Raw genomic sequence first — 27,745 nt, forward strand, 5'->3', positions numbered from 1 at the left:
CACCCTCACTGCAAAGAACCCTTTCCTGACATCCAGTTTCAATCTCCCCTCTGCCAGTTTAAACTCATTACCCTTTGTCCTGTCATTACAAGACCTTGTCAATAGTCCCTCCCCAGCCTTTCTGTAGTCCCTTCAGATACAGGAAGGCCACTATAAGGGCTCCTCAAAGCCTTCTCTTCTCCAGACTTCAGAGCCCCAACTCTCTCAGCCTATCCTCACAGCAGAGCTGCTGCAGCCCTCTGAGCATCTTGGTGGCCTCCTCTGGACTGGCTCCAACAGTTCCATGTCCTTCTTGTGTTGAGGGCTCCAAAACTGCACACAGGGCTGCAGGTGGGGTCTGAGGAGAGCAGACTAAAGGGAGAGTATGGAGAGGGACTTTTCATAAGAGTATCTAGCAATAGGACAAGGGGAATGGTTTGAAGCTGAAGGAGACTAAGTTTAGACTGAATCTTAGGAAGAAGCTCTTCAGTATGAGGATGTCAAGACTCTGAAACAGGCTGTCCAGGAAGGCTGTGAATGCTTCTTCCTTGGGGCTGTTGAAGGCCAGGTTGGATGAAGCCTTGAGCAGCTGAGTCTAGTTGAGACATATCCCTTCCCATGGTGTGCAGTTTGGAGTAGCTGATCTCTGAGGTCCCTTCCAGCCTGGGCTGTGTTGTCATCCCATGAAAGCAGTGCATGTCCTCTGGGCTGCCTTTCACAGAATCATAGTAGTGTGGAGCTTGGAATCATAGAATCAACCAGGTTGGAAGAGACCTCCAAGATCATCCAGTCCAACCTAGCACCCAGCCCTAAGCACTCAACTGGAGCACCATGAATCCTTGCACCTCTCCTTACTCCTGACAAAGCTCAGTGCTCTGGGTGGTGAAGGAGTTGCCTTCTTCCCACCCACTTCTGCAGTACTTTCTGCTTAATCCTTCTTGCATCCTTTTGGTTTGTTGATTAATTGTCCTGGTATTGTTGTCTTGGTTTGGGTTTAATTTCCTTTTCTGCATTTCCAGTGAGTGTTCAGAGCCAGAAAAGCTCCTGCAGTGTGTCTGGAGGGAGGATACTTGCAGAGTACTGCTCACATGGGGGGAAAGTCTGTCTCCATTGAAATCTGGTGGCAAAGCTCCCATCTCCTTCAGTGGTGGCCAGATTGTCATTCCTGGAGCTCAGCCAGGGAGCTTTTCTTCATGTTTCTGTGTGTTTGCTCAGCAGACATTTCCTCTTCTCTCTCTCCCTTTCTCTCCCCATGCTGCTGAGTAGATAAAGTCTTCCATGGGACCCTGGGCTAGGCAGTATGCTGTGAACATCTGGATGGGACTTCACAGGCTGTGGCTGCTCCCTCCATGGAGGTGTTCAAGGCCAGGTTGGATGAGGCCTTGAGCGACCTGTTCTAGTGGGAGGTGTCCCTGCCTGTGGCAGGGGCTTGGAACTGGATGATCCTGGAGATTCCTTCTAAACCATTCTGTGATTCACTGGAGGGCTTGGCCCTAGGGCTCCTTGCTAAACCATCTATCTTCTGTGTAGCAGCACTGAGCACTCACAAAATGGACCAGCAGCTTCTTTCAGCTAGCTCCTACCAGGATCCAAGATTCAACTCTTTAGCACTGCTCAGGCCACCCCTTGAGTGCTGTGTCCAGTTCTGGGCCCCTCAATCCAAGAGACATGTTGAGGTGCTGGAAGGTGTCCACAGGAGGGCACCAAAGCTGGTGAGGGGCCTGGAGCAGAGCCCTGTGAGGAGAGGCTGAGGGAGCTGGGGGTGTGCAGCCTGCAGCAGAGGAGGCTCAGGGCAGAGCTCATTGCTGTCTGCAGCTGCCTGAAGGGAGGTTGTAGCCAGGTGGGGTTGGGCTCTGCTGCCAGGCAAGCAGCAACAGAAGAAGGGGACAGAGTCTCAAGCTGTGCCAGGGCAGGTCTAAATTGTATGTTAGGAGGAAGTTCCTGGCAGAGAGAGTGATTGGCATTGGAATGGGCTGCCCAGGGAGGTGGTGGAGTCGCTGTGCCTGGAGATGTTAAAGCCAAGCCTGGATGGGGCACTTAGTGCCATGGTCTGGTTGCTTGGCCAGGGCTGGGTGCTAGGTTGGACTGGCTGAGCTTGGAGGTCTCTTCCAACCTGCTTGATTCTCTGATTCCAACGTGCTTGATTCTATGGTTGTATGAAATAATTCTGCTGCAAACCTGGGCAGGAGTTTTAGTGTGAAAAACCAAAATCACTCCCCCCCAAGGTGTCAGATCACCTACAAACTCCACCCAGTTTGGCAGTGTGGGCAGTCTAGAGGGTACCAGCAGTTCCTTTTCTGCCTCTCCCTTTGTTCTATCCATAAAACCCTGCCAGCATATAGCTCATCATGACTGTTAGGACCCTTTTAAGTCTCTTTGATAGCTCTTCATTAATTCTATTAATACGACTTCTCAACTGGTTATTTTGATCTGTGTATGTCTAAAATGTCTTTGTGAAGAACAATCACTCTTTAGAAGGGGATGAAAGTGAGTAAGAATCTGATCCACTGTTGTCTTGCAACCACTTGACTGTTCCTTCTTGCTATTAATAGAGGGGGTTTAGGCAGAAAGTAGAGGAGGAGGAAAAGGTGGGGAAGCTCCCTAGATAGTAGTTAACACAGAAAGTCATTAACACTTGCATTAGCACCTAACACTGTCCTGGAGACAGAATCCTGGTGGGACCTAGTTAAAGATGGAGCAGATTGGGTCCCATGTGCCTAGAGGAAGATAGAAGTCCTTGGTGGCTCTATTAAAAGCCTGTGTGGATGTAGCACTAAATGGTTGCCATGGGTTGATGAAAAGCTCAGCAGGAGCTGGCACTGTGCACATGCAGCCCAGACAGCAACCCTGTGCTGGGCTGCAGCAAGAGCAGTGTGGGCAGCAGGGCAAGGGAAGGGGATTCTGCCCCTTGGCTCTGCTCTCCTCACACCCCACCTGCAGTCCTGTGTGCAGTTTTGGAGCCTCCAACACAAGAAGGACATGGAAGTGTTGGAGCCAATCCAGAGGAGGCCACCAAGATGCTGAGAGGGCTGCAGCAGCTCTGCTATGAGGACAGGCTGAGAGAGTTTGGGCTCTGCAGCCTGGAGAAGAGAAGGCTTGGAGGAGACCTTATAGTGGCCTTCCAGTATCTGAAGGGGGCTCCAGGAAAGGCTGGGGAGGGACTACTGACAAGGTCTTGTAATGACAAGGCAAAGGGTAATGGGTTTGAACTGGCAGAGGGGAGATTGAAACAGGATGTTAGGAAAGGGTTGTTTGCAGTGAGGGTGGTGAGACACTGGCACAGGTTGCTCAGGGAGGTTGTGGAGCACAGAATCACCCAATGTGATCAAAGATCATGTCAAAGATCACATTCTGTGATTCTGTGCTCCACAACCTCCCTGGAGGTGTTCAAGGCCAGGTTGGATGAGGTCTTGATCAACCTGTTCTATTGGGAGGTGTCCCTGCCTGTGGCAGGGGGTTGGAACTGGCTGAGCTTTGAGGTCCCTTCCAACCTAAGCCATTCTGTGATTCTAAGAGACAAGGAGAGACATACAGGGCAGATTTCTTTCTGTTGCCAAAATGAAAGCCTGGATGAGGCACAAAGTACCATGGTCTGATTGATTAGCTAGGGCTGGGTGCTAGGTTGGACTGGATGAGCTTGGAAGTCTCTTCCAACCTGGAAGAGACTATCTCAAGATTATAACACTATCTCTTTCTGCTCGGACCCCATAGGCCCCTACCAATTCAGGCTTTGCTCTGCCAGTCATTGTATACAGACAGTAACAGATGAGAACATTCTCAGGTTAAGAGCAGATTATAACAAAGCTAATAAATGTCATGGGGAGGTGGAAGACAGTGAAGAGACAACTGTACCTATGAGAGAGTGCAAGCATGAGGCTGATGCACAGGGGGCACTGCCATGGAAGAGCATCACTTCTGCAGCAGTCAGCCCGGATTCTGCTCACATCTATTTGGTTCTGCTTGCATCACTTCACAATGCAGTACACATTTCCCTCAGTGCTCCTGCAGTGTTAGGACCTTTCCAAAGGTAACTCAAATGAAAGAACATTTAGGGATGCTGGAAATAGGACCCTCAGGGTTGGATTGTAGCCCCAGTCAGATTTTAATCTTCATTTCATGTGCTTGTGCTTTTTTTGCTGTTTTTTTTCCCTTCCCTAAAGAATACTTTTGCTTACATCAAAAATAATGCTCAGTTCTTTAAGCAAGCTCTGAAAGCAACCTGAAGGAGATCCAAAGGATATTTAAGAGGTTTAAGACTTCCAAAAAGAAACAGCTTTGGTACAGTGTCTGTCTGTTTTTAACTTGGTTTGGGGTTATTTTCAGTGTCTAAACTAATGTTTTTCTCATGAAAAAACAGCCAAGCCAAGCCCCTGATTTATGCAGTCTGTGCATAAGCTTGCAGCAAGTCCTGGGAAGTGCTCCTGCTGCAACCTCTGGGCTCTTGTGGCTGCAGAGATCTGCTTCACTTTTTCCTGCTGGCACTCAGGGAATGCTTCTGCTGCAACCTCTGGGCTCTTGTGGCTGCAGAGATCTGCTTCACTTTTTCCTGCTGGCACTCAGGGAATGCTTCTGCTGCAACCTCTGGGCTCTTGTGGCTGCAGAGATCTGCTTCACTTTTTCCTGCTGGCACTCAGGGAATGCTTCTGCTGCAACCTCTGGGCTCTTGTGGCTGCAGAGATCTGCTTCACTTTTTCCTGCTGGCACTCAGGGAATGCTTCTGCTGCAACCTCTGGGCTCTTGTGGCTGCACAGATCTGCTTCACTTTTTCCTGCTGGCACTCAGGGAATGCTTCTGCTGCAACCTCTGGGCTCTTGTGGCTGCAGAGATCTGCTTCACTTTTTCCTGCTGGCACTCAGGGAATGCTCCTGCTGCAAACTTTGGGCTCCTGTGGCTGCAGAGATCTGCTTCACTTTTTCCTGCTGGCACTCAGGGAATGCTTCTGCTGCAACCTCTGGGCTCTTGTGGCTGCACAGATCTGCTTCACTTTTTCCTGCTGGCACTCAGGGAATGCTCCTGCTGCAAACTTTGGGCTCCTGTGGCTGTATAGATCTCCTTCACTTTTTCCTGCTGGCACTCAGGAAGTGCTCCTGCTGCAACCTCTGGGCTCCTGTGGCTGTATAGATCTCCTTCACTTTTTCCTGCTGGCACTCAGTCAGTTACACAAGATTGATAGGACCATCCCGGTGCTGACAATGTCATATCCCACCTGCAATGCATAAATGCCAGCAGCAATTTAAGTCCTTTTGCATCCTGTTGCAAAATGCTAACTCACAGCCTGAGATGAGATACATTCTGCTTACAACTGGCTGATCTGTTGGAGGGTAGGAGAGCCTTGCAGAGGAGCCTGGCCAGGCTGGGTGGGTGGGCAGAGGCCAATGGGAGGAGACTGAACAAGGCCAAGTGCAGGGTTCTGCACTTTGGCCACAACAACCCCAAGCAGCACTACAGGCTGGGGCCAGAGTGGCTGAGAGCAGCCAGGCAGAGAGGGACCTGAGGGTGCTGGTAGAGAGGAGCTGAAGATGAGGCAGCAGTGCCCAGGTGGGCAGCAGAGCCAATGGCATCCTGGGCTGGCTCAGGAGCAGTGTGGCCAGCAGGACAAGGGAGGTTCTTCTGCCCCTGTGCTCAGCACTGCTCAGGCCACCCCATGAGTGCTGTGTCCAGTTCTGGGCTCCTCCATTCAAGAGAGATGTTGAGGTGCTGGAAGTTGTCCAGAGAGGAGGACAACAAAGCTGGTGAGGGTCCTGGAGCAGAGCCCTGTGAGGAGAGGCTGAGGGAGCTGGGGGTGTGCAGCCTGCAGGGGAGGAGGCTCAGGACAGAGCTCATTGCTATCTGCAACTCCCTGAAGGGAGGTTGTAGCCAGGTGGGGTTGGGCTCTTCTGCCAGGCAAGCAGCAACAGAAGACTCAAGCTGTGGCAGGGGAGGTCTAGGCTGGATGTTAGGAGGAAGTTGTTGTCAGAGAGAGTGATTGGCATTGGAATGGGCTGCCCAGGGAGGTGGTGGAGTCGCTGTGGCTGGAGGTGTTGAAGCCAAGCCTGGCTGGGGCACTTAGTGCCATGGTCTGGTTGCTTAGCCAGGGCTGGGTGCTAGGTTGGACTGGCTGAGCTTGGAGGTCTCTTCCAACCTTCTTGATTCTATGATTCTCTGAGGCTGAGCAACTGGACTCATCTGTCATCACGGGAGGTAAAAAGCTGAAAGCACATCTCTGTGAGTTGCTGTTGTGTGAAGGATTCTTTTGCAAACCAGGTATGAGAGGTTTTAACTGACACCTGGCTGTGGCTCTGCACTGGCACAGAGATGAACTGAATAGCTGGGGAGCTTTGTACAGTGAGTGATGCTAATTGCTAGCAAAGCTGAAAGGGATTCTGTTGTGCAGCCACTACAATAGTGGAGAGTAGACTCAGCTGCTTAGGACATCCCTTCCACTTCAAATCTCCTAAGGCTTCTTCTTTAATTAAAGAGCAATCCTGCATATGTTAAATTGTTCTGCTGAAGCTCTTTGCAAGTGTGGCTCCTGCACCATCCAACCTTCCTTGCTATTGTTTTAAAACAAGATCCTCACTCAGATGCTAGAGAAGATGAAAAACCTGAGAACAGTGAAGCATTTCAGGTTGCTTGTTTGAAAGGAGACATTTTAATGGCAGCTGAAGCAGTTGGTGGTGATTCAAGGGTTGGCAAGTGCTTAGTGAAGGTCACAGTGTGTGTACAAGGGAGGTTCAGACAAACAGCTACCAAGAGGGCATCCAGAGGCAGAGCACTCGAACTGAAGTGTGCACTGGCTTCAATTAGGGTAACATTTGCTGATGTAAAGGTTCTGTGAAACTGGATATTAAAGAAAGCTTCCTTCAAGAGTTTTGAAGTTATAGTCGACCTCAGAAGGGAAGGGTCTGAATGCTGCAAGAAGCCCACAGGAGTGAGATTGAAATTAGTCAAATATGCTTCAAAAGCACCTAGAATTGATTCTGAAATACCTACTGCAATCCTGGTGAAATTAGCATCATAGAAGCATAGAATCAGTCAGGGTTGGAAGGGACCAAAGGATCAGCCAGTTCCAACCCCCCCTGCCATGCCCAGGGACACCCTACCCTAGAGCCAGCCTGGCCTTGAACACCTCCAGCCATGGGGCCTCAACCACCTCCCTGGGCAACCCATTCCAGCCTCTCACCACTCTCATGCTCAACAACTTCCTCCTCAGTCCTGGCTGAATCTCCCCACCTCCAGCTTTGCTCCATTCCCCCCAGTCCTGTCACTCCCTGACAACCTAAAAAGTCCCTCCCCAGCTTTTTTGTAGCCCCCTTCAGATCCTGGAAGGCCACAAGAAGGTCCCCTGGGAGCCTCCTCTTCTCCAGCCTGCACAGCCCCAACTCTTTCAGTCTGTCCTCACAGCAGAGCTGCCCCAGCTCTCTGAGCATCAAATTAAGGGCTGGCACATCAGATGGCCACATTATTTTTCCTCCTTGCTAGTGCACACATAAAGGACTGGAATTGTTTCTCCTTGATGGAAACAGATTGTTTCTTCTGGATGGAAAACTGGATGTTCCTATTCTCATTCTAAAATGTTTTGTGTAGACATGAAAGGCAAAACCCAGCCTGGTTAACCAAGTTACAATCCATGCATCAGACTAAGTCCTCACCTGTGATGGAGCTGGAGCTCAGTCTGGAGAGGAGAAGGCTCTGAGGTGACTTTATTGTGGCCTTTCAGTATCTGAAGGGGGCTACAAGAAAGCTGGGGAGAGACTTTTTAGGCTGTCAGGTAGTGATAGGGCTGGAGGTGGAATGGAACAAAGCTGGAAATGGGTAGATTCAGACTGGATGTTACAAAGTTCTTCATCATGAGGGTGGTCAGAGCCTGGAATAGGTTGCCTACAAGAAAGCTGGGGAAGGACTTTTTAGGTTGTCAGGTAGTGATAGGACTGGAGGGGGAATGGAACAAAGGTAAAAATGGATAGATTCAGGCTGGATGTTAGGAAGAAGTTCTTCACCATGAGGGCGGTGAGAGGCTGGAATGGGTTGCCCAGGGAGGTGGTTGAGGCCCCATCCCTGGAGGTATTTAAGGCCAGGCTGGATGAGGCTGTGCACAGCCTGATCTAGGGTAGGGTGTCCCTGCCCATGGCAGGGGGGGTTGGAGCTAGATGATCCTTGTGGTCCCTTCCAACCCTGACTGATTCTATGGTCCTGTGACCTGTCTGCAGGATATTGTACTGCTGGTGGTGCCAACTACCCCTCCAGCAGCTGGTGGAGTCTGTGAGACTGAAAAGCATGTGCTGTGCTTTTAAAGAGGAGATTTGAGGCCTTGGGCAGCCTGGTGTATGGAAAGGTGTCCTCACTCATGGTTGGAACTATATGATTTTAAGGTCCCTTCTGACCCAAACCACTCCATGAGTGAATCCATGATTTCTTACAGACACTCTCTGGTTGAGGCTCCGTGCTGCTGCTCGCTTATTTTTGTTGTGCTGCAAGAGATTTTTCTACAGCTGTGTTGCCCTTAAATCAATCTATGTCTTTTGGCCTGCAGTTAAGTAGATAAGCCATGACCTGTGGTCAACTATATAATTAAACTGTCCAGTTCAGATGGGGTTAGGCAGCCCCTGCAGAGCTCAAGAGCAGATTTCCTCTGGGATGTTGTGCTCTTTCTGCCACAGCTTCCCAGTGGTTTATGGACTTGGCACAATGTGATCTTTAACCTGGGCAATGCACTTGAGTCCAATGTCTCCCAGGCTTTTCATTGAATGGTAGAATCAACCAGGCTAGGAGAGACCTCCAAGATTGGAATAGTCTCTTCTGAAGGCCTCTATTTGTAAGAGAGCTCTGACTTAGCAGAGCTTGCCGGGGTTTAAGTACAGACTCTGTTATGTTGGGCTTTACTTAGAGCGTTCTTCTAGATAAGTAGAGTCATAGAATCAATCAGGTTGGAAGAGACCTCCAAGCTCATCCAGGCCAGCTTGGATCCATCAGGATCCAGCCAGGATCAGCACCTGAAAGTAAGAACGAAGTGAGGCTGAGCAACAGCTCTGTGGCCAAGCAGGCAGGGGAAAGGCAGGGTTCCAGGGTCAGTGCTGCTGGTCACTGCCAGTATTTCAGGCACATCAGCAATGCAATAGAACCATAGAATTATAGAATCAAGCAGGTTGGAAGAGACCTCCAAGCTCAGCCAGTCCAACCTAGCACCCAGCCCTGGCCAATCAACCAGACCATGGCACTAAGTGCCCCAGCCAGGCTTTGCTTCAACACCTCCAGGGACAGTGACTCCACCACCTCCCTGGGCAGCCCATTCCAATGCCAATCACTCTCTCTGACAACAACTTCCTCCTAACATCCAGCCTAGACCTCCCCTGCCACAACTTGAGACTGTGTCCCCTTCCTCTGCTGCTGCTTGCCTGGCAGCAGAGCCCAACCCCACCTGGCTACAGCCTCCCTGCAGGGAGCTGCAGACAGCAATGAGCTTTGCCCTGAGCCTCCTCTGCTGCAGGCTGCACACCCCCAGCTCCCTCAGCCTCTCCTCACAGGGCTGTGCTCCAGGCCCCTCAGCAGGTTTTGGGCTCATCTCCCTGACAGCCCTGTAGGCACATAAGTATGTCACAGGAGCTTAGGAATCGTCAGACCCTGTGAGCCCACATGTGGCTTGTGGGAGGCAAGAGACTTGATTTTGCTGCGAGGTACCAGAGGAGGGGAGGAAGTGTGACACACGATGTCACACTGCCACAAATGTCTCTGCACATGTCTGTGTTTGTGGGCAGCCCCTGGGTAGCGCAGAGGGTGCTGAAGCTTTGGGGATGGATGACCACTGAATGCCAAACTAATCCACCCAGACTTGGCAGGCATGGTGGTCCCACAGCTGTGCCCTGCCTCAGGCATTGAAGCTGTTGCTGCAACAGAGCCCTGCTGCTTCTCAGGCTTGTGGTTTCTTTCTACTGAACAAAAAGGAAGATGGTTTTCCCCTCGAAGGAGAAGTTACGCTGCTGAAAGTCGTGTTTTGTCAGTGACAGCAAAAGAATGACCACAAAGAAGGCAGCAGAAGAAGGGCCATGAAGATGCTCAGAGGGTTGAAGCAGCTCTGTTATGAGGACAGGCTGAGAGAGCTGGGACTCTGCAGCCTGGAGAAGAGAAGGCTTTGAGGAGGTGGCCTTCCAGTATCTGCAGGGGGCTACAGGAAGGCTGGAGATGGACTATTGACAAGGTCTTGTAATGACAGGGCAGGGAGGTTAGGAAAGGGTTCTTTGCAGTGAGGGTGGAGAGACACTGGCACAGGTTGCCCAGGGAGGTTGTGGATGATAGAATCACAGAATGTGTACATTCCAGTACCTCAGCATCTCTCTTTGTCCAGGATTGGTCCACAACTGGACACAGCACTCAAGGTGTGGCCTGAGCAGTGCTGAGTACAGGGGCAGAAGAACCTCCCTTGAACTACTGGCCACACTGCTCCTGAGCCAGCCCAGGATGCCACTGGCTTGCCTCTTCTCTGTGGAATTGTGGAGGTGTGAGGTGGAGCCTGGTGTTAGCAGCACTAGGAAGGGAGACAGGACCTTGTGAGAGAGGGAAATGAAACACAGATGCCCTTCATTGCAGTAATTCCACCACTGAAGAGCTCTTCAGCCCCCTCCGTGCGCGTCTCCTCCTTAAACCCTCCAATGTATGCACAGGAGGGTTTGTGACGTCTGTGCTCAGGGGTGTTTGTCACAACTGCTCTGGAGAATGCACTCCCTGGATTGTTGGTGCTGTGTTTTGCTAGGGACTTAGGGCTTTTGAGAGCTTGTTCAGTAAAAGGTATTTAAGGAGAGAGCTTTGGAAATGATGTCAGACTAAGTCAGACAGAGTCACATGAGCTCTCCCAGCCCCCTCATTAAAAACTTACCAGGAGCTGTCTCTAGAGCAAGCTGCACCATTCAGAGGATCACTAAGGCTGGAAAAGGCCTCTGAGATCATCAAGTCCAACTGTCAACCCAGCACCACCATGCCCATGAAACCATGTCCCAGAGTTCCATGTCTGTGCAATTTTTGAGCACCTCCAGGGATGGTGACTCCACCACCTCCCTGGGCAGCCCATTCCAATGCCAATCACTCTCTCTGACAACAACTTCCTCCTAACATCCAGCCTAGACCTGCCCTGACACAACTTGAGACTGTGTCCCCTTGTTCTGTTGCTGCTTGCCTGGCAGCAGAGCCCAACCCCACCTGGCTGCAGCCTCCCTTCAGGCAGTTGCAGACAGCAATGAGGTCTGCCCTGAGCCTCCTCTGCTGCAGGCTGCACACCCCCAGCTCCCTCTCTGCCTGGCTGCTCTGAGCCACTCAGTCCCCAGCCTGTAGTGCTGCTTGGGGTCGTTGTGGCCAAAGTGTAGAACCCTGCACTTGGTCTTGTTCGATCTCATCCCCTTGGCCTCTGCCCACCCATCCAGCCTGGCCAGGTCCCTCTGCAGGGCTCTCCTACCCTCCAACAGCTCCACAGCTGCTCCTAGCTTGGTGTCATCTGCAAACTTACTGATGCTGGACTCAATCCCCTGGTCCAGATTATCAGTAAAGATATAGAACAGGACTGTGCCCAGCACTGATCCCTGGGGCACACCACCAGTGACAGCTGCCAGCTGGATGTGGCACCATTCACCACCAGTCTCTGGGCCGAGCCCTCCAGCCAGTTCTTGACCCATATCAGAGTGAATCTGTCCCAGCCACAAGCTGCCAGCTTTGCCAGGAGCTGCTTGTGGCAGATGGTGTCAGAGGCTTTGTTGTAGTCCAGGTAGACTCCATCCACAGCTTGCCCCACATTCCCAGGCAGGTAACCTGATCACAGAAGGAGATCAGCTTGGTCAGTAGCACTGTAAGCAGCTTTTTACTTGCCCTCTGATTCCTGTCTCTCTCACAAGGGTGAGGGAAGCCAGCAAGAGCCTCACAGCTCTGTACAGAGGTTTAATTGTGTGCAGAGCAGGGATGAGTGTGCTGAATTAGTTCACAGAGAGCTGATAATAAATGAGGGAAGGGAGCCTGAGTCCCAGCTGAATAGTTTCTGGCTGTGGCCCGTGTTGTTAATCCACAAGAAGAGGAGATTGCTGGCTTTAGTTACACTTGCAGTAGGTGAATTACACACTTGGTGGCTGCTGTCCTTTGACATGCAATAATCAATACTTCTCTGCTTACTCACCAATGTGTGTAAGAGCAGAGAGCCACCTGAAGGTCCTGAGAAGGCAAAAAGCCTGGCATCTTAGACAAGATTTAGGTGTACTCAGTGCTGAGAAATTCTTGCTGTATAATGTTTTATTGTATTCTACTCTTTCTGCTGGTTTCCTGGATGCAAATTGCTAATGGACCTTTCAGTCCAGACATGGAATCAGCCAGGTTAGAAGAGACCTCCTGGATGGTTCTGCAGCTTTTCCAGCTGCCTGAGCTTGGAGGGAATGTCAGCCTCTGCAGCAAGCAGGAGCAATTTGAGAGGTCCTCAGTTCAAGAGAGATGTTGAGGTACTGGAAGGTGTCCACAGGAGGGCGCCAAAGCTGGTGAGGGGCCTGGAGCACAACCCTGTCTGGCAACAGGATTGGACTCAGTGATCTGTGGAGGTCCCTTCCTACTCCTAGCATCCTGTGATCATCTTTGAGTGGCTCATGGCAAGTACAGCTCACTTTGAGCCCATGTCTCTGCACTTACCTACCTGTGGCAGATGACTTTTGTCCATGCACTTTTTGCTCACCTTTGAGTGCTGAAGTCCCTCCCAAGACCCTTGCAAAAAGTTTCAAATTCTGAGAAACTCATCCTCTGACCTTTTTTCTCTTGGAATATTTTATTGGCCTACAATTGCAGCATTACTCCAGGTGTTAGGAGCAGCAGCAGCAGCAGCAAACCCTTACTAGTGTGCACCCTTTCAAGCACCAGACTAATGAGCTGTTTTCATCCCACTTTGATTGCAATTATGCTCAAATACAAACATCACTTAATGAACTTTGCAACAAGTTGAAGGGCTGCACTACTTTTAATGGAGGGCAGCTCCATATCTGCGTGGTGATGTTCTTCCTGCATGAGCCATTGGAATGGGCTGCCCAGGGAGGTGGTGGAGTTGCCATCCCTGGAGATGTTGAAGCAAAGCCTGGCTGGGGCACTTAGTGCCATGGTCTGGTTGCTTGGCCAGGGCTGGGTGCTAGGTTGGACTGGCTGAGCTTGGAGGTCTCTTCCAACCTGCTTGATTCTATGATTCTATAATTGAATTTAAAGCAACATTGGCTAGAGAGAGAGATTGGTTTATTGCACCTCTCAAACAAATGTGTGTCAGGGAATGTGAGTGGAAAGAGTCTGCCTGGCAGCAGGCAGTGTGCTGTGGGGTATTGTGTTTCGCTGACATGAGAGGAACGCAGCAGTGAGGTCTACAGTTGCCTGCTGTGGGCAGTAGCACTCAGGCTGAAAAGCAAGCCTGGGAGGTGGCTTTTGCCTCGTTAAGGAAAAGGCTTCATGCCTGTGGCATCAAAGTGCTATAAAACACAGGGCAAGTATTAAAGTGTGTCTGTTTGGCAGTCTCAAACACATAAACTCACAAGTCAGATGTTCAGCCCAATGTAAAATCTGTCTAGAAGTTAGGTGTGTGGCTTCTTAGAGTCTTTATTGCCTTTTTGCTTCTTGAAGAGTCATTTATTTTTAAGTGAAAGCTGAGATCTTCACTGGAAGTTGAGATCCTCACCTGACTTTAGAAAAAAAACCAACAAAAAAACTTGCCAGAAGGTCATTAAAAATCATATCAGAGAATCAAGCAGGTTGGAAGAGACCCCAAGCACATCCAGCCCAACTTAGCACCCAGGCATGGCCAATCAACCAGACCATGGCACTGAGCTGAAGATGAGGCAGCAGTGTGCCCAGGTGGGCAGCAGAGCCAATGGCATCCTGGCCTGGATCAGGAACAGTGTGGCCAGAGGACCAGGGAGGTTCTTCTGCCCCTGTGCTCAGCACTGCTCAGGCCACCCCTTGAGTGCTGTGTCTAGTTCTGGGCTCCTCAATTGCAGAGAGATGTTGAGGTGCTGGAAGGTGTCCACAGGAGGGCGCCAAAGCTGGTGAGGGGCCTGGAGCAGAGCCCTGTGAGGAGAGGCTGAGGGAGCTGGGGGTGTGCAGCCTGCAGCAGAGGAGGCTCAGGGCAGAGCTCATTGCTGTCTGCAGCTGCCTGCAGGGAGGCTGTAGCCAGGTGGGGTTGGGCTCTGCTGCCAGGCAAGCAGCAACAGAACAAGGGGACACAGGCTCAAGTTGTGTCAGGGGAGGTCTAGGCTGGATGTTAGGAGGAAGTTCCTGGCAGAGAGAGTGATTGGCATTGGAATGGGCTGCCCAGGGAGGTGGTGGAGTTGCTGTGCCTGGAAGTGTTGAAGCAAAGCCTGGATGGGGCACTTAGTGCCATGGTCTGGTTGATTGTCTAGGGCTGGGTGCTAGGTTGGGCTGGGTGAGCTTGGAGGTCTCTTCCAACCTGCTTGATTCTGTGACTCTGTGATTCTATGAACAGTAGGTAGGTGAGCTGTAAATATGCTTCTGCTTTGTCTGCTGTCTTGGACTCTTATCTTTCATTGCTGTGTAACCCTAAGACAAAGAACAGTTCCTGAACTAACATTTCAGCACCATAAACACCTCTCCTTCCATGGTCTGACATTTGGTGTTAGCAGCTCAGCCTCCTCAGCATGTGTGTGGCTGTCACCATTCAGCCAAGTCCTCCTTCCCTGCAGGGCTCGTTCAGATGACAATCTCCTTTCTCTCCAGAGTGCTCCAAGGGGCTGCTTCACATGCCTAAGGCTCTGTCATGCACATAGTAAATATTTAACACATCATTTTCATTGTTTTTGGTTTGTTTTTAAAGGCTCCTGTTAGTTTTAGAGGAATGAGAAACAATCTGGTGGTCTGGAACCACATGCTTCTGGCTCAGAGTGCTGTCACCACTGCAGATGATGGTTTATGTCTTGGAGGTGGATGTGCTGCAAGTCTGTGCTCTACAGATCTAGCAGTTCACTGTAATTTGAAGCCCACTGAAACCTGCAGGAGATAAACATGTTCCATTCATAAGTGCTTCTTCACTATCCAGGGAAACAACTCTTAAGTCAGAAGGCCACCCCTTGAGTGCTGTGTCCAGTTCTGGGCTCCTCCATTCAAGAGAGATGTTGAGGTGCTGGAAGGTGTCCACAGGAGGGCGCCAAAGCTGGTGAGGGGCCTGGAGCAGAGCCCTGTGAGGAGAGGCTGAGGGAGCTGGGGGTGTGCAGCCTGCAGCAGAGGAGGCTCAGGGCAGAGCTCATTGCTGCCTGCAGCTCCCTGAAGGGAGGCTGTGGCCAGGTGGGGTTGGGCTCTGCTGCCAGGCAAGCAGCAGCAGAAGAAGGGGACAGAGTCTGAAGCTGTGTCCGGGGAGGTCTAGGCTGGATGTTAGGAGGAAGTTGTTGTCAGAGAGAGTGATTGGCATTGGAATGGGCTGCCCAGGGAGGTGGTGGAGTTGCTGTCCCTGGAGGTGTTGAAGCCAAGCCTGGCTGGGGCACTTAGTGCCATGGTCTGGTTGCTTGGCCAGGGCTGGGTGCTAGGCTGGGCTGGATGAGCTTGGAGGTCTCTTCCAACCTGGTTGATTCTGTGATTCTATGCAGTATTCACCACCCCTTTGACAGGAGCAAGACATCCAGATGGAAAGAGGCTGTGTGCATTAATTATTTATCTTGCAATCAAGAAAACATAAAAATAATCCAGGGTGAGATTTGTGAAGGGTTGCAAAGGAAAACACTTAGCTCTTGGAGGTTGAATAATGCAGACCCCACTCAAGCTTCCTTCACAGGGCATGAAGTCTAATTCCAGCACTAAATATCCATGGGCTTGGGGTTTGGTTTTTTCCTCTCTCTGAGACCTTTAAAAATCATGCAGCTCTTGAGAGGAGACTAATTGTGCTCACTTAGCTTCGAGTGAATGATTAAACTGTTGAGGAGTTATTATTTTCCTGGCTCCACTGTAATGTTTCTTACTTATTAATTCAACTTTGAGACGCCTCAGCATCAATCAAGCCTTGCTGCTCCTGTCCAAAGAAAGCAAAAAATACCATGGGTAAAGGGAAAGCTGCCACAGATCTCGGTGCTTGGTGTTGCTGCTCAGTGCTTTGTCTTGCTGCTGGATGAATGCCATGGCTGTAATTGCAGCACACGAAATGATGAACCATCAACTGGTTCTCTGAGGGACTCGGCCACCTATGGGACCTTTGTGCCTTTGAAAGTCTCCCCAGAGGTCTTGCTTGTTCTCAAGAGAAAATGAGGTTTGAGTTCTTTAACGTCTTTGTTGGCTCCATCTGCTGCTGAACACACAGGTACAGATCACAGCCAAGTTGCTCCTCCTCTGCTTGCAGTTTTGGTGGGATTTGCTGTTGGGCAAAAGGCAGTATCAGTCTCTTAGTGCGTTTGGGAATGGGGTAGGTCCCTTCAGCCTGGATAAGAACCTGCAAGGACCTTCAAATCAGAGGGGAGGTTGAAAGGAGCCTAGAAAAGGTTGAGGGGAGGAACTTGAGAGGGCATCTAGCTTGGTCCCGAGTGCTGGGGCAGGGCTGAAGATACCCATGTTGCTCCCTCCACATGTTAGCCTAGCACCCTCTTAGAAGTCTGCACCTAGAGAGATTCTGTCACCCATGAGGGTCTGAGCAGATATCTATGAGGGTGTGAGCAGATTTCCTTTGGAATGGGCTGCCCAGGGAGGTGGTGGAGTCGCTGTCCCTGGAGGTGTTCAGGCCAAGCCTGGCTGGGGCACTTAGTGCCATGGTCTGGATGATTGGGCAGGGCTGGGTGCTAAGTTGGGCTGCATGAGCTTCAACCTGGCTGATTCTCTGATTCTTTCCTGTTGGAAATGCCTCCTGATGGCCAGCTTGCTCCACTGAGGCCCTGTGACTTTGACTTGTCTTTGTGGGGAGAGCAGGACAATGTCAGATTGAGGAAGTGAAAGGACATGGAAGTGCTCAGGTGGTGGGTGGGAGGTCTTGGAGGTGAAAGGCCTGGATGGAGAGAACTGGGAGGGTTAGGAGGAGACAAAAGTGTTATCCACACAGGTTCCTTGTCAGTATGTTTCTCCCTACCAACAGCTTGAAGTTTCTGTTTCTTTCTTACATGCTTTGGGCAGATACTGAGTAAGAGCCCAGTTTGGAGCCTAAGCACAACAACTGGGGTCTGGGCTGATGAAAAAGCTCAGTATGAGCTTTAAGTGTGAGTGCAGCCCAGACAGCAACTCTGTGCTGGGCTGCAGCAAGAGCAGTGTGGGCAGCAGGGCAAGGGAGGGGATCCTGCCCCTTGACTCTGCTCTCCTCACACCCCACCTGCAGTCCTGGGTGCAGCTCTGGAGCCCCAACACAAGAAGGACATGGAAGTGTTTGAGCCAGTCCAGAGGAGGCCACCAAGATGCTGAGAGGGCTGCAGCAGCTCTGAGGACAGGCCACAAGAGTTGGGGCTCTGCAGCCTGGAGAAGAGAAGGCTTGGAGGAGACCTTATAGTGGCCTTCCAGTATCTGAAGGGGACTCCAGGAAGGCTGGGGAGGGACTATTGACAAGGTCTTATAATGAGAGGATGAGGAGGAATGGGTTTAAACTGGCAGAGGGGAGATTGAAACTGGATGTTAGGAAAGGATTCTTTGCAGTGAGGATGGTGAGACACTGGCACAGGTTGCCCAGGGAGGTTGTGGAGCAGAGAATCACCCAATGTGATCTTTGATCACATTGGGTGATTCTCTGCTCCACAGCCTCCCTGGAGATGTTCAGGACCAGGCAGGATGAGGCCTTGAGCGACCTGTTCTAGCAGGATGTGCTCCTGCCTATGTCAGGGGGGTGGAACTGGCTGAGCTTTGATGTCCCTTCCAACTGAAACCATTCTGTGATTGCATTCTGTGTGACCAGAGTGTGCCTTTGCTGTCTTCTCTGCCCTCACAGATGAACAGGAGCCAGCAGTCAGCAGCGACTCAGACATTTCCCTCATCATGGCCATGGAGGTTGGACTGTCTGATGTGGAGCTCTCCACCGACCAAGACTGCGAAGAGGCCAAGTCTTGAGAAGCAAGCAGAGCTCCAACACTAACTACAAGGGGAGGGTCACAGGGAGGGGCCAAGTCAGCTTTCTGGGCTGTGGAGCAGTCATGCACATGCCTGCAGAGCACTGTCACTCCTGCACACTCCATTCCGAGACGGTCACGAGAAGCAATAGCAGCAGTTGTGGCTGCCTGGATGTGGTTCCAGCATCTGCATATGTTCATTTCGTTCACATGGGAGGTGAGCACTTCCAGTTTCCTCCTCCCCTGCTTGAGAGCAGTCATGTAACTCTCCAGTGGCTCATAAACATGCAACTGAGATGACAGCTTTGAGTGTTTTCTACACTTGGTCGAGCTGGGATTTGGTTCTTTGTTTGGCTTTTGTTGTTTATTGTTTGTTTGGGTATTTTTTTCCCAAGGCCTATGTCTGTTCTGTTTGTTTATAGTTTCTCATGGATGCACACTCTGGGTTTTGTTGACTGACCCCAACTGTTTTCAAGAGTTCAACCCAGAAATCTGAGTTCCTCTTTACTGGTCACTTCATGGTCTGGCTCCAGGATTTGTTGTGGCCTTGTTGGTGCTGCATGAAGGACACACAGCTTCAGAAGGATGGGGCACCAGCACCCTGCAGGAATGTGAAGCCTGCTTTTGTGAAGTGGGAGCCTTGGGAATAGTCTCTTCTGAAGGCCTTTATTTGTAAGAGAGCTCTGAATTAGCAGAGCTTGCTGAGGGTTGAGTACAAGCTGTGATATGTTGGGGTTTATTAGAGTTCTGTTCTAGACAAGTATAGAGTCATAGAATCAGAGAATCAAGCAGGTCAGAAGAGACCTCCAAGCTCAGCCAGTCCAACCTAGCACCCAGCCCTGGCCAATCAACCAGACCATGGCACTAAGTGCCTCATCCAGGCTTAGCTTCAACACCTTCTGGGACAGTGACTCCACCACCTCCCTGGGCAGCCCATTCCAATGCCAATCACTCTCTCTGCCAGCAACTTCCTCCTCACATCCAGCCTAGACCTCCCCGGACACAGCTTCAGACTGTGTCCCCTTCTTCTGTTGCTGCTTGCCTGGCAGCAGAGCCCAACCCCACCTGGCTACAGCCTCCCTGCAGGCAGCTGTAGAGAGCAATGAGCTCTGCCCTGAGCCTCCTCTGCTGCAGGCTGCACACCCCCAGCTCCCTCAGCCTCTCCTCACAGGGCTCTGCTCCAGGCCCCTCACCAGCTTTGGCGCCCTCCTGTGGACACCTTCCAGCACTGCAACATCTCTCTTCAATTGAGGGGCCCAGAACTGGACACAGCACTCAAGGGGTGGCCTGAGCAGTGCTGAGCACAGGGGCACAAGAACCTCCCTTGTCCTGCTGCCCACACTGCTCCTGAGCCAGCCCAGGATGCCATTGGCTCTGCTGCCCACCTGGGCACACTGCTGCAGTGTAAAGGAAAGACAGAAAAGCTTCACTCCATCCTTGTAGTCCTTTGCTGTATTTTATGCTGTTAGCAGGTGTCAGTACATTAATGACCTTTCTTCAAGTCACAGTTCAGTAGCTGGAAAAGAAGATTTAGCATAACATTGCTCCTCTTCTTAATTTTACAGACCCAAACCTGCTGGGTAGGCTAAAGGAGTATCTGAAAGGCTTCCAGAGGCAGCTTGTTGTTAGCAGCTGTGCAGTAATGATGGCAAGAATGTTCTTAGAGTCCGGAGATGCTGATTCCAGTGTCAGAGGTTGGTAAGGAAAAGCAGGAGGCAGGTGGTGGGAATGTTTACCTCTTGGTTTGCTTGGGCTGGGGGGTGTGTATGTGTGTTTCACTTGCAGTGTTTTGAGGCTTGCTAGTTACCAAACACAAGAATTCAGGTGGTTCTTTGCCCTCCAGAGTCCCTGTCGACATTGCTGCGAGCATAATGCAACACTTTGGTTTGTATACAGCAAAATATTTGGGGTTAGAGGGGAAAGTGGTTGGGAATGGACAGAACTAATGTAAATCAAAGCACCTAAATAACAACGACCTGTGGTGATGACTTAGATCTTCCTGAGCTCTGCTTTCCAGGGAAAAGCTTAACACTTCTCCAGTGTTCACTTTCCTTCTTTCAGTCAAAATACTCAGCTGTGAAGAAGCATTTTTAGCTTGCTGTTATACAAGAGTAGATGGTTTCTGTTGACAGTCAGATGATATGAATCACATTACTGCCTCCTGAGTAAGGCCATAGAAGCAACAATTTATCTCACATCAAAATTTCACCCAGAGGTCAAACATTTTGACTCAACAGTGTCATGGCAGCATCTCAGAAGGCAGCTATTAGGGTTCTTGCTGCATTTCATCTCCTCATGGATCTACTCATTGGATGTGGAAGCCAGCTCCCAGCCAAAACTGGCATGGTCAGTTCTTACTCAGGAACAAATGTGTTCAGAGCTGTCCCTAAAACTTTGGCCAGCTGGCTTTTTGAGCACAGGAAGGAGGAAACTCATACTCCTTGCTGGTTTGGTCGTAGCATCATAGAATCAAGCAGGCTAGAAGAGACCTCCAAGCTCATCCAGTCCAGCCTAGCACCCAGCCCTAGCCAAGCAACCAGACCATGGCACTAAGTGCCCCAGCCAGGCTTGGCTTCAACACCTCCAGACACAGTGACTCCACCACCTCCCTGGGCAGCCCATTCCAATGCCAGTCACTCTCTCTGCCAACAGCTTCCTCCTGACATCCAGCCTTGTCACTTGTCAGTGATCATTTTATCTCTGCCCACTGCAGACTGGCTCCCAGGCATAAAACCTTTGGCTGAACTGTTTGGGTTTCAGAGGAGCTGTCAGGCAGCCATTTAATTTCACCCTCTTGACTTAAGTTAATCAGGCTGACCACAGTGGAGTCACCCACAGCACAGCAAGGGCAAGGCAGGAAATACACTTCCAGCTGGTACTCAGCTGGGTCCTTTGCCCAGAAACATCCTTAAAGGGAGCTGTGCTCAGGGTGGGGATATCACAAACGATGGCAAATGCAGCCCTGCCTGTATGTCTAGGAGCTAGGGAAGGATTTTGAAGAGGGATTGCACTGTGATGCTCTTTTGTGTGGTCGTGGGGGGTCCACAGGTTGCCACGGGAAGAGGCAGGGTGCTAGCCTCGAGGTGGGGGGGGAGATGCTTCTTACACATCTCCCTGCTGTGGCCTTTCAAAAGAGTCATCTTAGCACATCTGGGTCAGGAATCTTCCTGCTTTTGTTTTCCCCCTTCCACCTGCGGGTTTCACTCAGGAGAGATGTTTTTGCATCCCTGCCCTCAGGTGTTCTACAGCTGCCAGCAGTGTTAAGTGATAATGAGTGCTAAGCCAGTTTGCACAGCACTGGAGCCAGAACTTAGACAAGCACTTAAGCAAATGTTTTATTCCGTCCTCCTTCAGAAAAGCACTTAGGGCTCATGTTGAACTGGCACCAAAACTCACATTCTTTTCAACAGGCCTGCTATGAGCATATTGAAGCCCCAGTGTCAAAGGGGAAAGCTTTCTTAAAGCAGGACCTGCCTGACAATATTCTGTGTCTGGTGCTTCATAAATGTTAAGACACCCACACACACACCAGGTGTATGCTTGTGACATGTATGAAAGCCTTAATTGTGCAGATCTGCCTGGCTGTCCACACTGCTGCTCACCTCTCTCTCTCTTACGTGACCTCAGTGCTGTCTGCAGCTACCTGAAGGGAGGCTGTAGCCAGGTGGGGTTGGGCTCCTCTCCCAGGCAAGCAGCAACAGAGGGAGGGGACACAGTCTGAAGCTGTCTGTGTCAGGGGAGGTCTAGGCTGGATGTTAGGAGGAAGTTCCTGGCAGAGAGAGTGATTGGCATTGGAATGGGCTGCCCAGGGAGGTGGTGGAGTCGCTGTGCCTGGAGGTGTTGAAGCCAAGCCTGGCTGGGGCACTTAGTGCCATGGTCTGGTTGCTTGGCCAGGGCTGGGTGCTAGGTTGGACTGGCTGAGCCTGGAGGTCTCTTCCAGCCTGCTTGATTCTGTGATTCTGTGATTCCAACGAGTAAGATTAAACCTCCTAGTTTGTAGCTTTGAGCCAAACGAGTCCCATCCTGAGCATTCTGCCAGCCCTCGGTACTGCTGTCTGCTAAGCTTGGGTTCTGGAATGAAATATGCGGGATTCAGATGGCAGGGATGCAGCAGAGAAGGGAAAAGCAGCCTGCAGGGAGCAGACAAGGAAAACCAAAACCCTCTGGTGCCCTCTGACGAACAAGAGCTCACACACATGGTTGCACAGGCTCGCACCGTGACTGCCACCCGCAGCACCTCCTGCGCAGGGACGGTGGCCGCAGGATGGTGAAGCTGTGAGAAGGGCACCCTTGGCAGTGAGCTGATCTGGTGTCTCTCCAAGTTCTTCCTGTCCTGTCACCTCTGGCTTTTTCTCTTCCCATAGGGAGTAGTAGAAGGGGGAAGTGTTCACCTTGCTGAGACTCATCTTCACTCAGACTGTGCTGCAGGATGAAGCTTGGCCAGATGTAGCCTGTGCTCCGAGTGGCCTTTGGTTCTCAGAGCTTTCACTCAGCTGCCTGCCCAAAGGTCTGGTCAAAAGGTAGGGCACAGAAAAATGTTACATGGGCAGAATTTTGCACTCACAGGTGACCTGATGTGTGCATGCAGCTGTGCAAGGCACCAGCTCTGTATCCATTCCCACAGCTGACCCATTCTGGTGGGCCCCCAGATCTGGCACTTAGAGTCATGGAATAGAATCATAGAATCAAGTAGGTTGGAAGAGAGCTCCAAGCTCATCCAGTCCAACCTAGCACCCAGCCCTAGCCAGTCAACCAGACCATGGCACTCAGTGCCTCATCCAAGCTTTGCTTCAACATCTCCAGGGACTGCAACTCCAGCACCTCCCTGGGCAGCCCATTCCAATGCCAATCACTCTCTCTGCCAGCAACTTCCTCCTGACATCCAGCCTAGACCTCCCCTGCCACAACTGGAGACTCTGTCCCCGTGTTCTGTAGCTGCTTGCCTGGCAGAAGAGACCAACCCCACCTGGCTACAGCCTCCAGGTAGTTGCAGACAGCAATGAGCTCTGCCCTGAGCCTTCTCTACTGCAGGCTGCACACCCCCAGCTCCCTTAGCCTCCACACTGTGTCCTGCTGGCCACACTGTTCCTGAGCCAGCCCAGGATGCCATTGGCTCTGCTGCCCACCTGGGCACACTGCTGCCTCATCTTCAGCTACTCCCTGCCAGCACCCCCAGGTGTCTCTCTGCCTGGCTGCTCTCAGCCACTCTGTGCCTAGCCTGTAGTGCTGCTTGGGGTTGTTGTGGCCAAGATGTAGAACCCTGCATCTAGCCTTGTTCAGTCTCATCTCATTGGCACTTGCCAAGGTTGAGGGGACCTCTTGTTTTCTGACTGCTTTAGATGCTCAAAAGCAGCAGGATCAGAAGCACCATGGCACTGCAGTTGACTCTTCAAGCACTGTCTGGGATTAAATTGCCATGTGTGCATAGAAAAATACCTTGGTTTGGCTATGGAGACTGCATTGTAGTGAAGAGAGAAGCAGGGGCTATTTTTAGGGATTTTATGTGAGGAGGAGTGTGGCACTGAAGAAAAAGACTTTACAGAGGCAGCTTGAAAGAAAATGTTATTGAACTCACATCTGATGAGAGGCCCCTCAGATCTCACTGCTTTAATGACCCCTGGATCAGATCCAGAGGAAGTCATTGGCAGAAGGGCAGTGCTTCATCTCCTGCTGAATGACTCGTTTGGGACACCTTCTTATTTTAGTAACAAAATGAAACTGAGCACCAGAGATGGATCCAGCTCTACATTAATTCCTTCTCAGAGAATGTGCACTTTGTGACTCAAGCCTGGCATTGGTTTAAGCACCACCCCTTTTCCCCACCTGCTAAGTACAAAGAAGTGCTCATCCAATTTGGAAGAGGTGGTGGAGTTACCATCCCTGGAGGTGCTGAAGCAAAGCCTGGCTGGGGCACTTAGTGCCATGGTTTGGTTGATTGGCTAGGGCTGGGTGCTAGGTTGGGCTGGATGAGCTTGGAGGTCTCTTCCAACCTGGATGAGGCACTTAGTGCCATGGTCTGGTTGCTTGGCCAGGGCTGGGGTGCTAGGTTGGGCTGGCTGAGCTTGGAGCGCTCTTCCAACCTGCTTGATTCTATGATTCTATGTCTAGCTCAGAAGCTGCTGCCTACAGCCAGGTAGCCCTGGCAAGTCTCTGCAGATCAGCTCACACTTCTCTGTACTTTTAGTCACCAGTACAAGACAGGAGTGTTTTATTTGCCATTCTTGTTAAACCCAGAGAGCAGCCATCATAGAGCTTTTGCCATGGTTTTTGCCTTACAGTTTTCTTCCTCTGACTACATGCCACAGCCTTTTGAGTAGAATATGTGATTAAAAGGCAAAGCTTGGGGCACAGGGCTTTCTACATTCATCTCTGGACTGCAAGTCCTTGCTGTGACAATTGGTCTGTACTGAAGTGATGGCAGTGATTCTGTGTAACAGCCAGCTGGGGATCTCCCAGGCTTTGCTTATAAGAGGCTTGTTCCTTCATGGGCTCTGCCTTTGAAAAAGCTCCTGACTAAGCATCCAGTTAGAAGTCAGCCAGAAATAGGAACTTATAAGCAGTGCAAACTAAGAAAACTGGGAGTCGTTTCTGGATTTCTGTTTGTTAGCAATAACAGATTTATTTTTAACCATTGGTTGTGGATCCCTGTCTTGGGGCCAGAGTTACCACTCTGCTAGGAGTAGAGGCCAGGACAAGCTGGCTCCCAAAACAGAAGAGGGAAGAGTTGTTTTGCTGTTGGGATGCACCATTTTGCAGGACTGTACCTGCAGAGAGATCCAGCCCCTCTCGTGAGTGTTTGTTTTAGTGTTGCAGGAGAAGGAGACTGTGGGATCAGACTACAGTTGTGCTGTTTCCTCATTTGCATTTCATAGAATGATAGAATCAAGCAGGTTGGAAGAGACCTCCAAGCTCAGCCAGCCCAACCTAGCACCCAGCCCTAGCCAATCAACCAGACCATGGCACTAAGTGCCCCAGCCAGGCTTGGCTTTAACATCTCCAGGGATGGTGTCTCCACCACCTCCCTGGGCAGCCCATTCCAATGCCAATCACTCTCTCTGACAACAACTTCCTCCTCACATCCAGCCTAGACCTCCCCTGACACAACTTTAGACTGTGTCCCCTTCTTCTGTTGCTGCTTGCCTGGCAGAAGAGCCTAACCCCACCTGGCTACAGCCTCCCTGCAGGGAGTTGCAGACAGCAATGAGCTCTGCCCTGAGCCTCCTCTGCTGCAGGCTGCACACCCTCAGCTCCCTCAGCCTCTCCTCACAGGGCTCTGCTCCAGGCCCCTCACCAGCTTTGTTGTCCTCCTCTCTGGACACAGCACCTCCTCTCTGGACACAGCACCAGCACCTCAACATCTCTCTTGAATGGAGGAGCCCAGAACTGGACACAGTACTCGAGGTGTGGCCAGAGCAGTGCAAAGTCCAGGGGCAGAAGAACCTCCCTTGTCCTGAAGTGTTTTAGGGCCAAGAGGAAAGGAGAGGGGAGGTGGAGTTCTCACAGAGCTTTTTAAGCAGGCACAATTGATCCAACCCAAGCACTTCTGTCATTTTATCAAGCTGTTACCTGAACTAATTGATAGTCTCTCAGTTGAAAGAGGAATGCCAGATGGACTTTTTAGTCTGGATTTGTTTGTGTAGCAGATGGCAGCTGCGGGCTGGGATGGAGAGTAAGGGAGAAGGTTGTCCTCTGCCATGCAGCTTCCCCCACTGGGCTGGAAACCTGCTCAGCTCCTTTGCTTTTCTTTGGCACTGCGTTCCCAAGGGAAAACAATCCACAAAAACCCAAACAACCGAGCAGGAGCTACACTTCAAAGGCAGAAACAGAGAAGAACAATGACTGAGAGATGTGGATTTTGAATGAAAATCCACATCTGAAATGTGTCTTGTCTCAACTGTTTCCACTGTGAATCAGGGCAAGGTATTTATTTCTGGAGTGAATTAAGGAGTGTATGAAGGAGGATGGTAAAAAAGGGAAAGAAAACACAGTCATAGAATCAAGCAGGTTCAAAGAGACCTCCAAGATCATCAAGCCCAACCTAGCACCCAGTTCTATCCAATCAACTAGATTATGGCACTAAGTGCCTCATCCAGTCTCCTGTTGACCACCTCCAGGAATGGTGACTCCACCACCTCCCTGGGCAGCCCATTCCAATGCCAATCACTCTCTCTGACAGCAACTTCCTCCTAACATCCAGCCTAGACCTCCCCTGACACAACTTGAGGCTGTGTCCCCTTCTTCTGTTGCTACTTGCCTGGCAGAAGAGCCCAACCCCACCTGGCTACGGCCTCCCTTCAGGTAGTTGTAGACAGCAACGAGGTCTTGAAGAGCTGTGACTCTGTCTCATGTCCGGAATGGTGATGATGATGTTATCCCTTCATGCTGCAGGATGTTTTAAGACAGGGAACGTCGTCTTTGGCTGTTTTCCATCAAGAGATGCTGCATGTTCTCCCTACATACATCCTACAGGGAGATTAAGGGAGGGAAGTGTATTGCCTTTTCACTCAGAAGAGAGTGGTCTGCCCTGAGCCTCCTCTGCTGCAGGCTGCACACCCCCAGCTCCCTCAGCCTCTCCTCACAGGGCTGTGCTCCAGGCCCCTCACCAGCTTTGGCGCCCTCCTGTGGACACCTTCCAGCACCTCAACATCTCTCTTGACTTGAGGAGCCCAGAAGAAGAAATAATAACATTTCCCCTTATTTGTTTCCTGATTCTTCAGGCCTATGTGGCAGTGACAACAAGAGGAAGATGCTTGTTGGCTCTGAATGTATCCCCCTATTTCAGCTGTCAAGTGGCTCCATGTTTGGCATGTGCACGTAATCCCATCCCTCTTGTTTCACATTGGGAACCTGAAATGGCTGTACCATTTTATAATTAGCCATGTAAAGAAGAGGACAGTGGGTGGGAGGGTCTGTTATTTTTGTAGCAAAATGTTCCTTGTATCTTGTGAACATTTGAAATGGTTTTGTACTTGTCAAAAAACCCAAACCAAACCAAAAACCACACACACACACACAACACAACCTCCAAACAAACATTCCATCCATTTCCAGAAGAGAATTATTCTTTATTTAGAGTAGTTGATAAGATAGATAAGTAAATAAATGTAGCATACCAATTGTAGGCAGTTCATGGACAGAGCAGAAGTGTCCTGCCTGTCAGTGATGTCCTCAACAGAGCAGAAGTGTCCTGGTTAAGCAAAGCCTGGATGAGGCATTTAGTGCCATGGTCTGGTTAACTGGACAGGGCTGGGTGCTAGGTTGGCCTGGAGGAGCTTGGAGGTCTCTTCCAACCTACTTGATTCTATGATTCTGTGATTGTAAATGATCACCTGAACAGAGCAGAAGTGTTGTGGCTGACAGTGATTTCCTCAACAGAGCAGAAGTGTCCTGGTTAAGAAAAACCTGGATAAGGCACTTAGTGCCATGGTCAAGTTAATTGGACAGGGCTTGGTGCTAATTTGGACTGGAGGAGCTTGGAGGTCTCCTCCAACCTTCTGATTCTATGATTCTATGGTTGTCAGTGATCTCCTGAACAGAGCAGAAGTGTTGTGGTTGTCAGTGATTTCCTCAACAGAGAACTGTCCTGGTTGTCAGTGATTTCCTCAACAGAGCAGAAGTGTCCTGGTTAAGAAAAGCCTGGATGAGGCACTTAGTGCCATGGTCTGGTTAACTGGACAGGGCTGGGTGCTAGGTTGGACTGGAGAAGCTTGGAGGTCTCCTCCAACCTGCTGATTCTATGATTCTATGGTTGTCAATGATCACCTGAACAGAGCAGA

General features: G+C 50.7%; 1 protein-coding gene across 1 annotated transcript in view; it reads left to right on the top strand.

Annotated features, from left to right (window-relative positions):
• The window catches only part of RNF150 (ring finger protein 150), a 112,300-nt gene extending 93,835 nt beyond the window's left edge, over nucleotides 1–18,465 (top strand). The window contains exon 7 of the mRNA XM_064149516.1: nucleotides 17,852–18,465. Within this exon, the coding sequence (XP_064005586.1) occupies nucleotides 17,852–17,970 (119 nt within the window). The 3' untranslated portion in view covers nucleotides 17,971–18,465. The remainder of the gene's footprint in view (nucleotides 1–17,851) is intronic.
• The last annotated feature ends 9,280 nt before the right edge of the window (nucleotides 18,466–27,745 follow it).

This window comes from Pogoniulus pusillus, chromosome 10 (genome assembly GCF_015220805.1).
Source record: "Pogoniulus pusillus isolate bPogPus1 chromosome 10, bPogPus1.pri, whole genome shotgun sequence".
In the NCBI taxonomy this organism is placed as follows: Eukaryota; Metazoa; Chordata; class Aves; order Piciformes; family Lybiidae; genus Pogoniulus; species Pogoniulus pusillus.